Raw genomic sequence first — 17410 nt, 5'->3', positions numbered from 1 at the left:
AAAGTCCTGACCGTACCTGAGAAGTGGCACAAAAATGCCATGGAAATGGAGAGTTCTGTAGGTACAAGACTGACTTTGTGTGTTCTTCATGACTGTGCCCCTGATGATCTGTGTGTCCTCAAAAAGGTGTTTTTTCCCTCAGAGATTTAGGCTTCTCTCTCTGTAAGAGAGGAGTGAGAATATCGCCTGATTTTGTGGTTATAGATTGTGAAGGACATGGGGATCTTCGCTGTATTTGGGAGGAAGTGGGAATTTAAGGTAGATACGACCATCTGCAGAGATGTACTGGGAACAGAGTATGGACAGCTGGCACACCTTCTGCAACCAGATACTATCAGAGCAATGAGAAGATTCAAGAACTGCCATGTGTTTGGAGTGAGAGATGAGGAAGAGCAACCCAAAGAGACAAGAGCTGTCCCATCTTTTCTCCTATTTGTCAACAAGTGTGAATTGTGCTGCTTTTGGACCTGATTCAGCAGGGTGTGATTTGGTTGCTGGAGGGGGTTGGAGGCTTATCCTGAGTTAGGCAGGAACTGAGGGGACTGTCACCAGGCGTTGCTTTGCAATAGCTGTGAGACGAGCCCTTTTCACTCAGCTTCTCCTCTCCCACTGAGTCCGTTGAGGTTTTTGGTTGAGGTGGTGTCACAAGGGAGTAATTTAGGGTTCTGCTAACTGCAGAACAATGTTCAGATTTTGCGGGGAAGTGCGACTTTAAAGAGTTGGGTGGCAGGTTCACTCTGTTATTTACTACATGGGGGAATATGTCAAGCCAAATGCTGCTGACCTTCTCTCCAGGAGCCTGTACCCGTCGCAGTGCAAATTTTCTGGTGCTTCCCCTCCCTGATAACCGTTCGCTCCAGAGTCTGTATTTTAGAACTGCAGAGGCAAACTTTCAGGCGAGGCCTGATAACTGTATGGAGAGCAGACTTTCGGGAAACAAAATTCTCGGGAAAAAAAGAGATTAATGGAATAGAATAGCAGGAGGGCTGGCTCAAGCTGGGTACCTGTGCAGAGGTCCAAGCATAGAAAACCATAGACTTTTGTATCTTTACAAACCATTTGTACCGTGATCCAGTCCAATAGCAATATTTCTCTTTGGGGGTCTTCTTGCTTCTAATTGGATCTTTTTCACTGATCCAACATGTGCCTTTGTTTTGCAGGCACTGTTTATGGTCCATAGTCTCATAGGTGCTGTTTTGTGTGAACCTTTCTTCTCCTCAAAGTGCAAATCAGGCCCCGTCCCGCAGATGTCTGTGATGTCTCCGCATTAACCTTGGAATCATTATTGTTCCCCAGTCAGTTCCATTCTTCCCAGCAAAGTGCAAACGGGACCTTATCTTGCAAGTGCTCAGTGTGGTTTGTAGTTGCTTTTGGTAAATATGAGCACAACTTCACAGCTTAAGTTTTTAGCAAATCCAGCTCACCAAGTAACATGAAGCAAGGACTATATTAAAAATCATACAACTCATACCTCTAAATGATTAATTGTATTTAGTGTGCATTTACTTAAGCTAAATTATTAAATTTAAATTGGGCTCATCCACTGACCTGTGAGTAGTACAACTATTGCCATACAACCCACTCAAAGTGAGCTCAGCCAGGCTGTCTTATTTATAGAATAAAGTGGTTGACTCATAGTTAATTGCACAGAGTAGGAAAAGTCTACACAAGACTCCCTGCGCCCACAACTCATTGGTGTTCAGTTCCCATTCTGATCTCTTGTGGGTTTCCTACCAGGAGTTCTTGACACGGCTGCAGCTCAGGCCTTTCCCTCCTCTGAACCTGAACCAAACTGCTGCTGGTTTGGCTGCAGGGGCGATTGCACCCACCACAGATGGAAACTCCTGCACATCTCAAAGAGTTTCAGTCGATGGTCAATAATCTGCCCCACTTCAGTGTATTTCAGGATTTTCAGATAGTGCATTCCATATTATCGAATTACCGAATGCATTTCAGATTGTCTTTTGTGATGATCGTGGTATTGATTTTACCATAAATCATATTGGCCAGTGTCAACTTTATTATTGTTTATGTTCTATTAATATGTGTTGGTTTATTAGCTTTTGAGGTTTTGGCAACTCTAGTTACTCCAGGCATGGTTTTAGTGCAATCACATTTTGTCACAGACTGCTATAATTAGGTTAATTAGTCATGGCTTCTATACAGCTCATTAATAGGCTAAAATCTCCTTTTCTTTCATCAGAAAGATTAAGTGCTATAATAAATTGTTTCTTCAACAAAGCTTGAGCAAAGTGCATTTCAGATTCATATTTCAAATTCCGAGTGGAATTTAGCATTCTGCTAATTTTTTATGGAAACACTGAAAATGCTCCTTCACAAAACGCTCCTTTCGCCAGGGGTTCCAGGCCAAGACAGTCCTGCCAAAAGAAATCAATACTGATATTTATGGCCTATTCTGTGCCTCCCACTTTGGGCACATTAACTTCAAAGGAAACCTCATTAAATGTTGAGGACTCTGGGCATGCAAATAGCCTTGTGTGACTTGGATTATTATTTATTGTTCTTCTTTGAATAATAATACATATAGGCTAATAGTCCTTTGCATTTGTGCAGTTCATGATGCTGGAGCATCCGACGTGTGTTTATGATCTAGTTTTCCATCCTCTTTCAGGAAAATACAGGGTGATTCGGAAAGATGGACCCAATTTCAAAGCAGTGTATTTCACCATGGCAACGTGTTACAATTACACAAAAATTTACAAATGGATTAATGAGTTACCACATTAGCAGTAATCATTGGAACTCGATGTCTCGCCCTTTCAAGTGAGTAAGAGTTTGATTCATGGGCAGTTCATGGCTGCTGAAATACAGAGATTTCAAACCGGGTCCATCTTTTTGAAACATCCTATGGTTTAGTAAAACGTTTCACAGAGCTTTTTGCTGTCATGTGTGTGCCAGGGCAGCTCAATATTTACCCCGGAATGAAGAAACCCACATACCTGTCCAGAAGGGCACGGTTTGTAGGGAAAGGTAATATCTTTCATTAAATCTGCTGATAAAATTGGGAAAGAAAAGGTGAGTTTCAGGCTTTTTAGCGCTGAAACAATAGCCTAAAACAGGAGAGAATTCAAACTCGGTACAGGTTGAGAAAAACTGCTCTGAGCTTAACTTGATTCTGTTCATCACTCAGCTGGTATGGGAGAAGAATTAATACCTGTGGAGGGAAATTGCTCTGCTCTGGAGCCAGGGAGATGCTAGCAAAGGACACTCGTTATCCTCAGTGCAAACTCTGCCTCTGGGTCATGGAAGGGTTAGTTAAGAGCAGGAAGGGGAGGAAATGTTATCATTTAATGAAAGCAGTGCCTTTGCTGAGTCCCTGCCTCAGGTGTTCAATAGAGCTGGTTGTTTCCGTTCCAAGGCCTGTCTTTTGCAGGTGCTTAGTAGTGATCTCTTGAGAAATCAGAAGTATTCTTTTACTCTTAATGAGATTTTCTGTCTTTTTTCAGTTTCCTTTATTACAGTAAGTTATACTTTCCTCACCCTCTCTGTTCCCAGTACTCGGCTTGAAAGTTTTGATTTTGGTTGGTACTTCTTCAGAAGTCTTTTGTGTGTGCACCAGGTTGTCCGTATCTCCTGACTCGGCTGTTGGTTACCTGGATACACCTGGATACACCTTAAACCGCAAAGGTACAACGATGCTACTGCTTGAACTGCACAGGATGTCAGGCCACAGCCGTGTACAAATGACCATCTTGATAGTTTTGTTGCAAAATTTAACTTCACATACAATCAGTGTAGAGCTTGTCCTCTGTAGGGTTTTTCCCCCTGTTTTTCCTTCTTTCCTTCACTGGAAGGTCTCCGGTGTCATAAGATGAAGGTGTTGACACCTGGATGGAAGCTGAGTATTGTCTCAACTGAACTGGGTTTTATGATTCTTGGGGCTTCCAGACCATGTCCAGATTAACAAGTAAAATGGGTCAGCAGCTGCTTCTGGCCATGGCTGTGGGTGATGTGGCACAATGTGAATCCATACAGCAAAACTCCCCTCACCTCCCAAACCACAGAGGCCTCATACGTTGTTTACTGTGGACAGACCCTGGACTGTCCTACACCCTGGGCTGTGTCCCGAAATTTTCTGAGAGCCGATGAGTTTGCCAAAGTCAAATGTGAGCCAGCAACACACTGGCAAGCTCTGTGGCTCCTGGTGAGCTTGTGCCTGGACTTTCTCTGTAGCCGCAGATTCAGGAGCAGATCAGCAGGCAAGACAAAAGTGTGTGTCTTCTCCTCACCATCTGGGTGTGAGATGGGCAGACAGAAACTCCCTCCCCCCATAGTCTGAGGCAGTTTTATTCTGTAACGGCTTTATAGGTGCATGAGCATGGTTTTAATCCTGATCTAACACAATCTGCCTTATTAGCTCAGGCCAAGCCTCACACGATGCATAGTTGCGCATTTTCTATTGAGTGCCCAGTGCCAAAATACCACCCATGTGTTTCTTAGAGGTTCAGCAGAGCAGTTTGTACTTGCCTAGAAAAAATCACACGAAAGTACCCAGAGTTAAGCTGAGCTCTTCCTGAGCTTCACCACCACCAGCACAGCCAGCGACCATGCCCTTGCTATTCATTTTCACCGCTGCCTTTTCCCAAACCTGCCCTTTTTAAAAGACTGGGGCAGTTCTGAGCCCGCTGAAGTTTGGGTGAGTGGATTTCCCTGTGGCCCTGCTGTGTCCACACCGCCTCGTGCCTTCTGCAGAACCACGGTCCCATCAGCCGGGCGCCCGTCCGGTTCCCAGAGGCGGGATGCGGGCGGCGCTGGGTCTCCTGTGCACGGATGCGCATTTCCTGAGTCTTCTTTTCTTTGTGATATTTTCTGCAGTGCCTCTTCATCTCGGAATGCAGATGTGTCCCGTAGGATAAGTGAGGCTAGTTAATATACAGCAAGAATACACCTGGCCAGCTCGGATTACTTCTTCATCCCAATCATTTCCCTCATCTTTTTCTGAAAAGGAAGGATTTTCATTATGCAGATATGAAAACGCGACTGAAAGGGCATTGTCTAATAAATGTGATGCAAATAATGAGCTCTAAATACTGAATTCAGCTTTCGAGGAGGAGAACAGCAGTAGACAAAGTAGTATATTAACTCCATATTTATAATTTTGCAGAATGCAGATGATAAGACCACGTGTATGGCTTATGAGATAAAATACCAAAGCATATATTTTACATTTAAGAAACTGGATTTTTTTGACGAAAGAACAGAACTCTCTCCTCCAACTTTCACTTTTTGTGCTTTCTGGACACTAACATTTTTCATTCTTGTCAAGGATTCATTGTGACACAATCTGCTGCTTATATTGTGTTCTCTGTGCATAAGCAAGGTCCTTTGATCACACTGGACAGATATGAAACGCTTGCAGCTCACAGCTTCCCGTAGACATTCAGAATTATTATTAAGCCAGAAAACCATAGTCTTAATTATCTTCTATTAACTCTGCTCTTCAGATCTACAGCCTTTTGGTGCATCTTTGATAGAAATCATTGATTATGACACTTTGACGTGCATTTATCTTCTCTCATCTAGAAGTTTCCTGAGGACATTCATCTGTCCCCACTGGCACTCCAGTCTCAGAGAAACATTCCCAATGTCTCACAGAAATAACCCTTCTTTTCTTTTTAACCTTCTGGCTGGTGATCTGATGTTTATCTGAAATACAGCAGAGGTTTTTGACTACACCAAATATTTCAAGATGTACTTTGTTGGTTTGGTTGCAGTGGAAACTGTGTTTTTCTGGACGCCCCCACAGCAGCATCAGCCTCTGTCCTGCACTCCCCACAACACAAACCTGCTGGCAGCTGCTCATTGGGCATGTAGAAGTTCCTTCATTCTTTAAATGGAAGGAAAGGGAAGTAATTGCTTCATCAGAGGTATCTTTTAGGTATCAAATGTGTCTTTTGTAGACATTGTACATCTTCTGAAGTCATCTGCTTTACTTAAAAAGCAGAAAAAAACCCCAAACCAAACCAGTTGCAGTGCACTCTTGAGAAGATACCGGTGACCTGTGGGCCCAGGAGTGAGCTCTGAGGTCTGACAGCTGAGCTCTGCTCACAGCCGAGGGTGAGCCAGCCCTCATCCCCTTTTGGGCATCGTCTTACCTACATGTGTAAGATGCCTTTTGGAAAGGCAATGAAGGCAAATGGCTTGGATTTGACTCCTCTATTAGTTCTTCGTTTTAAGCCAGATCTGCCATAAAGGACCTTGAGGGTTCCCGAGCCCTGGCTCAGGCTGCCCAGGGCATGTGTGGAGTCTCCTTCTCTGAGACATTGAAACCCGCCTGGACCCACCTGTGTGATCTGCTCTGTGACCCTGCGTGAGCAGGGCTTGGACTGGGGGATCTGAAGAGGTCCCTTCAGCCACAGCCAGCCTGGGATTCTGTGACCTGTTGGAGCTCCTTGTGTCTGAAATGTGGTAGAGCATGTGTTGGTTCACATGAACACCTGTAGAGACTGCAGATTAAGTGCTCAGCTAGATTTTGTTTGGGAACAATCTCTGGAACCCTGATGGTAACACCAAAACCTTACTTGCTTTGAGGCACATGAGGTGGCCTTTTGTGGAGAGACTCATTGTCTTGGTATCATCCCCACTGTGTGATCACTGCATCACTGACCACAGTATCACCAGTACCTGAATGGAGCATCCTTGTGCAACCAGTTTAGACTGATAGGGCCATGGGTACATGCTTTTGACTTCACTCAGAGTTGGCCAAGCCTCTGCTGGAATCTGATTCCATCTTTGAGTGTTGTGTTCGGAGAAAGATGTGGACCTTCTAGAAACGGGGTGGAGGAGAGCAGTGAGAAGTGTCAGGTACCTGAACACCAGACTGCGAAAAGAGATTGAGGAGAGGGAGAAGGGATTATGTCTGAGGCCCTCAAGATTACAGGGACAGGAGGGCATGGTCCTCAAATGTGTACTCCAAAGGAGAGTTTTTCTGTATCAGTAAGGGATAAAGCAAGGTGCATCTCAAAGTAATGCGAGAAAGATTCACACCAGACATTTGGAAAGTCTTTGTGATAGAGGATAGCGAGGGACCGGCATAGATTGCTTGCAGTTTTGGTTGCTGAGCTCGTTCGAGCAGGTCGTGTGGCACACGGATGAGGATTGTGCCAGGGACCTGAGTGCACCAAGGCAGCTTCTTGACTCTGGTTGCCTGTTCTTGAGGCCAGTTCTGCTGTGGTGCCCCCATGAAACCTTGGGTGAGGCTTTTGCTGTGAGAAGAGCTGTGAGAAGCCTCATTGAGAGATGAGTCTATACCTGTGTGCACATATATGTACAGGCTGCCCAGGGCAGTGGTGGTGTCACCATCCCTAGGGGGGTTGAGCAGACATATAGATGAGGTTCTTAGGGATGTAGTTTAGTGCTAGATTTAGGTTATGGTTGGACTCGATGATCTCATTCCAACCAAAATGATTCTGTGATCTGTATCAGGACACAGAACCACAGACCTTGAGAGCCTTCCAGCTGGTGACATCCTGGAACAGATCCTTCAGTTGAGCTCTTCCAGTCCATGAGACATATTTTCTCTTTCAGTTTTGTTGTGCATTGGCCCATGGTGAGGGCCCATCTGTGTTTCGTAAGAGTCAAATACAGGGAACTTTTCAGGAATACACAAGTACCACCTTTCAGCTGTCACCCATGGCCTGCTTCTGGTTCTGGCTGCGTGTCCCTGATGTGCTGGAGAGCATCAAAGAGTGAAGAAGAACCATGGGAAGTGTGGCTTGACAGAGCAGCATTGTCAAAACCACTTGTACAACACCTGCAGAAAACACAGGAAAAATGGCAATGTGAACCCAGCTGTGAAACATCGCAGGCAAAATCATGAAAATTTGGTGGGTGCTTACAAGCAACTAGAATAGGAAGATTATGGCTAATTCTCATTTCTGTTGCTGACTTTTCTTATCCAGTGGAGCTGTAAGAACCTACTAGCAGGAAGGACTTGAGTGCTGAAGCTGTCGCTTTCTGATTCATGATACAGGTTTCACCTGGAATTTCCCAATGAAAGGTAATGAGACCCAAGTCATCACTCCTCAGACCACTGCTGTTGTCCAGCCATGAGGGTTCTGTGTGTCATGATGTTCCAGGAAGGATTCTGCAGATAAGAAGAAGCATGGTTTTTTGTATAGTGTCATGTCATGGCACTACATACGCTTTAGTGCAATTTAGATATGGGGAGAAAGCAAGGAGTTTGAATGAAGATGGGACACACTGAGCAGTGAGTTTGTCTATCAGATTTTATGAAAGAAACAAGGATGATTAAAACAACATTTTTGTGTCAAGAGCTGATTGAAGTTTGTCAAACCCATCATGTCTTTATTTTTACCTTGGGTAGACGTTTTTCTTATAAGTTTTGTAATTCAGGTAGTGCAGCTAAACAGAAAATAAGACCTTCAGTGAATGAATAATATAAGGCAAAACCTCAATGGAAAAGATGGCAAATAATCCATCATTTTCTACATTAATCCCTCTAGTTAACAGTAGTGCAGTAATTCATCTCCCTATACATCTATTTTCAGAATGATGCAATCTATCAATTAAAGCCAGATGCAGGTTGGACTTTCCCATTCTTCCAGGAGCTTTTTCCAACTGCGGGGATGCTGGTTTTCCTAACGAGATGTGGGCCACCTGCAGGAAATGAAGGGAAGAAATTATGAATATTCACAGAAGCCTATATAAGCAGAACTTGCAGTGCTAATCTAAGATATTTAGAAGGCGATTTGAAATGCGTGAGGTTTTTCCCAAGCTTCAGGCAAGCAAAGTGTGTCTTCTCAATGTATAGGTACAGTGGGATTATTTTTCTTTAAAGCAAGATGTATCAGGAGATAAGACTGAAAGTGAATCAGATATAACCAGTCTCATGGCTACCAGGGAATGTGGTTCATAGGTGTTAGCAGCTCACTCTGGCAGCGCTGGTTTGACTGGCTCTGTATTCTGAAGGAATGCCTAAACTTGGGGCCAGTTTTGCCCAGATGGTGTCCATAGGATAACTGCCGTCACCGACAAGAGCAAGTGTTTTCTCTAATAAATTTACAAAAGCTTGGTGTGGTGTATTTGGCAGCAGGAGATAAATCACATGCAGTAGCAATGACACCAGACCTTGGAAGCTGTTCCTTTCACTTCAGACTCAGCCCATCCTCTGCAGGCAGCGAGGGGAAAATGAGCCTATCTTCAGCTCCTTGTGCCCATCTGGAACGTGTCCCTGTCCCCCGCGTTGTTGTGTCTCTGCAATGATCCCGTTTCCCTTCATTGACTCTCTGAAAGGCCTTGTAACTAAGGACACCCTGTGAGGACACCAGCATTGCCCTGCGGTGACAATTAGGGTTTCTTTCTCCAAGCCAATGGCTGATACATGTTGTATTTCCTACAGCCGTGGGGGGAAAGAGAGTATTTTGCATTCATGAATGTGTCACATTCACAGATCTGCTGCCACGTCGGCTCCGGTTTAAAGCTGGTTCTGACTTAGACGAGAAAATGTCAAGAAAACCCAAAGTGATAAAGCAAGTTGTCTATGATTCAGTGAATGAAAAATCATTTTCTCTGAGAAAACCGTAATCCTCGCCTCGATGTGATATGAAGAGCCCCGTTTTGCTCCCAAAGTCTCATTTTGAGATACAAACTCAAGACCCTCCTGTTTCCAGCCACCAGAGGTGATTGTAGGGTCAGTTTCTAAAACAGGATCTTTAGTCCTCCTGCTCTTTTGATCGTATTTTATTTTGATCGATGTTTTCTGTGTGTCTCCATTTCCATGACAACTCTGATTGACAAATGGATTCTTCATTATGCGGACAAAAATAGCCACGCTACAGGTTGATGGGTGGTACCCACCTGCTGTCCCAGTGGACCATTCCCACCTTTACTCCTGCTGCTTGGAAACAGTGAAGTCTTATGGCTGGTGTCAGTGCCTTGGAAAATTTCACAGCAGAGGTATAGAAAAGCAATTAATATTCACAGAAAGATTACTGATTGAGATAGCTTTCATTGCACTGGCTTTTAAATAGAAACATCTCTTATTAATACCATCACTCCTAATAAATGCAATTAAAGTTGTTGACTAATGAAAATTTTAGTGTTAATTTATATAATACAGACTTTATACTTGCAAGTAGGGCTTTCTCGATTCTGCAACATGTTGTTCAGGGGGAGAGAGGCTATCATCTCTGATTACATGGCTGTCATTTAGTAAGAAGAAAGCAATTTTTCAGAGTCTCCCTTGTTAAACATCACCCAGAGACTTCTTGAAGCAACAGCAGCCAAAATTCTGAAGTGGTATTTTAAGTAAGTCACTTCAAAAGTCAACAGTGTTAAAACATTTTATATAAGTGTTTGCACTGATGAATCCACTGAATTCAGCTTTTGCCGTTCTATTGTGTTCAGCTATGAGAGGTGCATCAAATACACTTATTGCTTCGAGGACAAGGTGTTGGCAGATCAGAATAGATAGCATTGATCCCGTGAAATTCGATTTCTCGTGTTCTGTGCTCCGTTTGCTGGTTTTCCACAAAAAGTGGGATATGGCACTGATTTTTGGAGCAAGTACTTCTGTCGCTGACATTTCTCTGTGTTAATCCGTACATGGAAAGAACATCTGCTGCATCGCCACTTTCCTCACGCTCCTCTTCATGGAATCCTCAGGATCCCAGGGAGTTTGGCATGGAGATGGTCAGCGCCAAACTGAGTCAGTCCATGCTGTGCTCTTACCTGTGTCTTTTGTGGAGATACTGATGAATTCGTGCCTTTGGGCAAGGCTTGATTTGTTGGAAGAGCATCTATAGTTATATCTGCAAGTACGACTCTGCCTATAGCTCCAGTTCTGGTCCTGGAGCTCATGACCTGTGAGGGAAGTTGGAAGGATTTGTCCAGCTGTGGGATGAGAGAGCCAAACTCTCCTTGTTATTGGCAGTGAAAGTTATTAGGATCAACTGTGACAAATTGCAGGTAGGGAGGTTCAGCTTCAACATATTAACCAAAAGAATCCTTTTTACCAGGAGAATAGTGCAGTTCTACAACAGAGCACCCAGAGAGGCTGAGAGCGCTTTGTTGTAGAGGTCGGCGTTTTGGTAGACAAAGCCACAGCTGGCCTGGTCCAGCACTGCCTGTAGGCCTGGTCTGAGCACAAGGCTGGACTAGACACCTCCAGAGGTTTCTTCCAACCCTTGCTTCTGTGATGGTGTCAGTGTATATTCAATAAATGGCCTGGATCCACGGCACCCACCAGGAACAGCTTTGCAACCTCCTTCTCTCTGTCATCTACCCACATTCCCTCTGCTAAAAACTTGAAGCCATTTGTCATAAGGAGCCTCTTTTTCTGACTGCTTTCTTCCCCTAGTTTGCTCTTTGTGTTGAAGTCCAGCTCAACTCAATTCTGTCTATTAGAAATACCAAAGTTTGACGCTGCTCTCCTCTCCTTGGGAAGCCCAGCTCTCCTGCACCTCTTAGAGCAGAACAGCCTTCAGTGTTTTCTGCCTCGTTTGCAGCAGCACTGTATCCTGGGCAATCTCTCAGCATTTCTGTCAGGGCATTTCCATGACTTCCGAAGCCCTTTGGCAAGTGTGTATCTTTGCAGTTGATCTGAATGAGGTGTGACACTGGCATTTTTTAAGGAGCTTTCTTAGTTGCTTTCCGCAACGGAGCTGGATGGGACGTGAGCTGGAGCACCAGTGGTGCAGAACACCTCTGCCCGGCAAGAAGCTTCTGCTTTGCTCTGTGGCTTTCTGTTTCTATGGAAAATAGCTCATTCACTGTCTTTTATACTCCACTTGGCTTTTCCACGTCATGTTCAACTGCTTACAGCTTCAGATTATGCAAAATGCTCTGAAGATGTTTGTTTCAGCGAGAATTTTGCTTGAAATCCAGAAGAACCTTACAAGCTGTGCAATACGTTTTGCTGCCACTTGTATGAAAGATAATTTGGATTCTTTATTTCTTTGCATAACATTTATAGTTGCCTCTTTCTAGCAAAAAATCTAGCTACATTTTCATTGTAATTATCATTTAAGTACTGGCTTACTCAGCTGTACTTTGGGGCATTCTTCAGCTACCTGTTTCTGCTACAGCCTTGTAGCACTGAGAAGTTAATCTTGGTGTGTGTTTTAGCAAGTACAAATCTCAGCGGTTTGATTTTTATGTTGGCACAGGATGGTATGCATATTTGTACAAAGAAAGCGCTCACCCATGTACAGTTTGCACAATGTTTATTGAGATTTGGGGTGCCCTGGTCACCACGACTGTGTGGTGAAGTCTCAGTGCTGTGGCTTCACAGTGTGTGCACCAGACTGTGCAGACAAGGGAGGTGGATTCACAGGGCAACAGGGAGGGAAAAATAATGGCATGTGTATAAAGACAAAGAGGATGAATAGTCCAACCATGAAATCACTATAAAAAGCAGTTTTGGTGAGCACGGCAAGCCTGAGTTTAGCTTTGGATACCGAGCACCCTAGATGCAAAAGTACGTTTTCCATCGGTTGTTGTGACAATTCTCTTCGTGTCTGTTGAAGCAGTAAGGGGACTGTTTGCAGACTTGCGGCTCACAGGAATGCCACCAGTGCGCTCTCCTGTCAGATGTGGGCTCAGAATTTCCAACTACCATCCAAATCGGGCATGTTTGGGATGGTTGAGAGTCACAAGTGCCTGTCACCTGAGATTTCTGAGTTCTGGCTTCAAAAAAGGAGAGAAGATTTCTTCTTGCTTTGAGTTATGGAGAACTGCATTGTAAATGATGCCAAATTCATAGAATCATAGAATCACAGGACGGTTTGGGTTGAAGGAACCTTCCCAGCTCCCCCAGTGCCCCCCCTGCCATGAGCAGGGACATCTTCACCAGCTCAGGTTGCTCAGAGCCCCGTCCAGCCTGGCCTGGGATGTCTCCAGGGATGGTTCAGCCACCACCTCTCTGGCCAACCTGGGCCAGGCTCTCACCATTCTCAGGGCCAACAATTTCTTCCTCATGTCCAGCCTGAATCTCCCTCCTTTAGTTTAAAACCATTACCCCTTGTCCTATCACAACAGGCCCTGCTCAAAAGTCTGTCCACATCTTTCTTATCGACCCCTTTTAAGTAAGGAAAGGCCACAATAAGGTCTCCATGGAGCCTTCTCTTCTCCTGCTGAAAACCCCAACTCTCTCAGCCTGAATTCTTTAATCCTTTCCTGTATTGTCACTTCCATGGCCTGGATGCCATGTGTGGCTTCACTGCTGGGCAGGAGCATTGCAGTGATGTGGGTGAGACCACTGGGAAGGTTGTGTTTGGATTTTAGAGCTGAGGTTCTATGAAATGTGTTTCAGTTCAGAGGATACACATGGTAGAAAATCTCAGGGTATGTATCTTCCATAAGTATGAAATTGTCCTCAGTCATATTTTCCTGTGGCCTTGCAAATGGCCTGTGTTGATTCCGTGTCCTGTGATTGTGCTGACAACAGATTTGGGGAAAGGAGAAGGGTCAAAGTCTGATCCTGGTGGGTTTCTGGCTGTTTCCCAGGCTCCAGCTGTGACCCTTTTGATGGAGCAACACATGAGCGGTCAGTAACCTTAGAAAAATGGTTCAAAGCCACGTACGATTATTCTTCTAAAGACCTTCCTTGAATTTTAACAGGCTCTCTCATCCATGGAGGAATTCAGGAATCTGGATCGGGACATTGAGGGGTCTGCAAAACGGTGGAAGAAATTTGTGGAATCTGAGTGTCCGGAAAAGGAGAAATTCCCCCAGGAGTGGAAGAACAAGTCAGCCCTGCAGCGCCTGTGCATCCTGAGAGCCGTCCGACCCGACCGCATGAGCTACGCTGTCAGGTAGGGACCCTGCTGCTCTGTATGCCCTCGATCAGCAGACAACGCTGGGTGTGCGTTTTGTGGGGCACGGGGGTAATTCAGGAATATGTTTGGATGTATTGATTACAGAATATGAGTGCTGCACACTGGTTTCCCATAAAGGAGCCTGCTGAATGAGGCATCTCTCAACTCTGCTAGGCCGTCAAAACATTTATTTTAACTGGAGTTTCTTGCTTGGGGAGGTCTAACCCCAATATCACCGATAGCGATGGAAACAGTTTAACTCACACTGGGTGAGCAGCAGACATGCCAAGTCAGAAACGAGCATCATCACACAGGTGTTATACAGCTGCTGGAGACTTTTAACGATCAGTACAACTCCTAGGGTTCATTTAAGTCGATATTAGTTACTAGATCCTTTATGGTTGTTCCTTAGGCACAAGAATATAGAAAGGAAAATCTTGTAGAGGCTTTCTCTTTTTTTTTTTTTCCTGTAAAATTCATAATTTATGTGATGCTAGTTCTGAAAGTTGTAGTTGTAAATTATGTAGTGAAGGTAACTAGGCAAATCTAAACTGCATGAAGGTAGGAGAAAGCTTGTTCCAGGAGAAACTAAAGGTCCTTTGCTCCTTTAGGACTTGTTTTTTTCTTCTCTGTCCTAGTAGTCTGGGCTCTGACATTTCTGCAATGGCTCTCATGCCACTGCCTCCCAAATGGTTTGTGTTGCTCCACCATCTGGCATGTGCATGTATACGGGTGTGTGTACCAGACTGTGTTACTCAGCGGATGAACTAGATTTCTGTTTCTGGTTTAAAATTCACAGAAAAGCGCTGGCAAGACTGAGTGAAGTCTCACTATGGTCAATTTCTTAATGTTTTATTAAATTAAATAACTATAATTTGTCATAATTATACCATTCAAAACCATCTTCTTTTACATTTGTTACTTGTTTAATGCTGGGTTATCCATGTGTTCTCTCAGCTGAAAAGATTGGTTTTTCTGTCATTATTTAGTTTGAGTAAAATAAGCATTTGTCTTCCTGAAATTTTAAGTACATATTTCATTTAAGCAAGCTTAATTAATTCCTTTCGACCAAAATGGTAGTACTCACATAGCTCAAAAATAACCAGAACATAAAGTTTCAATTCCTCAATTCCTTTCATATTTCTCTTTTATGAACAGGTAAGGGAATCCAAGTTCAAAAGCTTGGCTGGATATTTTTAGGGTTTGAGCATGTCATACTTCTCTGTTCACAGAAGAGTATTTAAATGGTTTTGTTTGGTTTGTTTCTTATCTCGGAATAGGTTAGAACATAAACACGTGCGAAGACTGACAGTCCGCAGCACCTTCCCCAAGACTTTCTTTGCAGGTGTATGTGACTAAAATTCTTCTTGAAATACAGGATAGTTAGAATCTAGACCCAAGAGGCTTAAGAAGAGCTTTTGTTTGGGGAAATCTCATACCCCAAAAGCAAATGTGAAATTATTAGTGGTGACAATGACAGTCAAAATGCCTTTGACTTCCTGATTCCTCCTTGATAGTATCATATTCCTCTAGTATAGCAGCCACACAGAAGGCCAATGGTCCTATGCTCTCTTGTTTTCCTAAGCACCTCCAAAGCTGGATTGTGTCTGTGACTCTTCAAAAAGTGACGGATCCTGTAGACCCAGTAGCATTTCAAGGTCATACGCGTCTTAACAAATTCATTGAGTTTTGCATATCTGCAACATCATTGAGTAACAAAAGTTCTTTTCCAGTTCTCAACTGGTTTGTTCAACCTGGAGAAGAGGGGACTAAGAGGAGACCTCATCGCGGCCTACAGCTTCCTCAGCAGGGAGCAGGAGAGGCAAGGCTGAGCTCTTCTCTCTGTGACAGTGACAGACCCCAGGGAATGGCAGAAGATGTGCCAGGAAGGGTCAGTTGGACATGAGGAAAAGGTTCTTCACCCAGAGGTGCTGGACACTGAACAGGCTCCCAGGGAGGTGTCACAGCCCCAACCTGACAGTGTTCAAGGAGAGACTGGACAACGTCCTCAGACACACGATGTGACCTGTGGGGTGTCCTGTGCAGGGATGGGAGTTGGATTCAATGAGCCTTGGGGATCCCTTCCAACTCTTAATGGTTCTATGATCTGTAACTTGCAGATCTCTTCCTTCTATGTACCAGTTAAACATGCCAACATTAAATACCTTACTGATGATCAATTAACATCACTACAAATATAGTCCCAGCCTTCCTGTCTCTGAGAGTCTTGACAAGTGCTTCAGTGCATTTAAGCGGTCAAGGAGTAACTCAGTATCCTACCCCAGAGGTTATTAGGAGTGGTTTAGGTGCCCTAGAATATCCCTGCCCCATCTCCAGCTGCTGTTCAGAAAGGCATAAAGCTCTTTATGTCCCATGTCATATATAACACCTCCATAAAGATGGTCTAGGAGGCTCTTTAGTATCTAAAATGAAATGGATGCCACCCTCCCTCCACCCCTGTACAGGCTTCTTGCATTTCCCCATCTTGGAATTTAGGTTTTTCAGCCTCTCTTTGTACCAGATCACTGGGGATATTTGCATAGACTGTTTTATTGCCTAGGCCTAAGGAGCCACCAGGAGAAAGCACTTTTATCATGACTCGCTCCTTAGAGCTTAGGTAAGGGCAGTGCTCTGCCGTCCGTCACTAAGAATCAGTTGGAGCGTGGAGGGTGTTGGTCTCTTCTCCCAAGGAACAAGTGATAGGATGAGAGAGAACAACCTCAAGTTGCACCAGGGGAGGTTTGGATTGGATATTAGGAAAAATTTTTCATGGAAAGGGTTGTAAAGCATTGGAATAAGGTGTCCAGGGAACTGACTGAGTCACCATCCCTGAAGGTGTTTAAAAGACGTATACATGAGGTTCTTAGGGACATGATTTGGTGCCAGAGATGGTTGGACTCGATGATCTTAAGAGTCTTTTCCAACCAAAATGATTCTATAATTTCATCAAGAGGAATTTTCCAGTGTAAATACCTATTTCATCCTTCAGTCTTCTTGAAGAACATCAGCAAGGAGATTCTTGCAACACCTTTCATGTGCTCCCATACTTTCGCATCCACAATGAGGTCAGATTGGTTCAGCAGCTACTAGCAGGGTATAGCTTGGTCGTGGTGAAGTCCTTCCGAAAGCACTGGTGCTCCACTGAGGGACAGACAATGCAGAAGGACTAAGGATCCCAGTAGCTGGCACCTCCAGCTCCCCAGATAAAGGATTTTAAGCTTCATATAACCTAGCAAAGTTGTAAATTAGCCATTTGTCTCACAGGGCATTTTTGCTTTATTTTTCTGCCACCATTTCTGAAATCCTACTGCTTACAGGGTGAACCAGCCTATGAACACCTTAGCTGAAAGACACCGAGTGTAGGCACTCTGCCAGTCCTGTCCCTGAGATCTTCCTTTCCTGCACATGTGGTCCATTTTGAAGTCTCCAAGTCACATTAGTTGTGTTTCTGAATCTTCAAGGCGTCGTTTCATAGAGCTGAGACAAGAACGTTGTGACCTTGTATCTGATGGACTTCTTTAAATTTTATGGACTGAAGCTTTCCAGTGGCCCTTCAGCAAATCTTGACCCAGAACAGAAAAATCTACTTGAAAGAGGTGCCAAACAAAGTG

The 17410-nt window shown here is 44.2% G+C and overlaps 1 protein-coding gene across 1 annotated transcript in view; it reads left to right on the top strand.

The window, feature by feature from the left end:
* The window catches only part of LOC136109609 (dynein axonemal heavy chain 9-like), a 181334-nt gene that overhangs the window by 122824 nt on the left and 41100 nt on the right, over positions 1–17410 (top strand). The window contains exon 51 of the mRNA XM_065852415.2: positions 13603–13796. Coding sequence (XP_065708487.2) covers positions 13603–13796 — 194 coding nt within the window. The remainder of the gene's footprint in view (positions 1–13602; positions 13797–17410) is intronic.

The sequence above is a fragment of the Patagioenas fasciata genome, chromosome 18 (assembly GCF_037038585.1).
Source record: "Patagioenas fasciata isolate bPatFas1 chromosome 18, bPatFas1.hap1, whole genome shotgun sequence".
NCBI lineage: Eukaryota > Metazoa > Chordata > Aves > Columbiformes > Columbidae > Patagioenas > Patagioenas fasciata.
The sequence above is the reverse complement of the archived record's forward strand: the minus strand, read 5'-3'. Positions and strand labels throughout refer to the sequence as shown.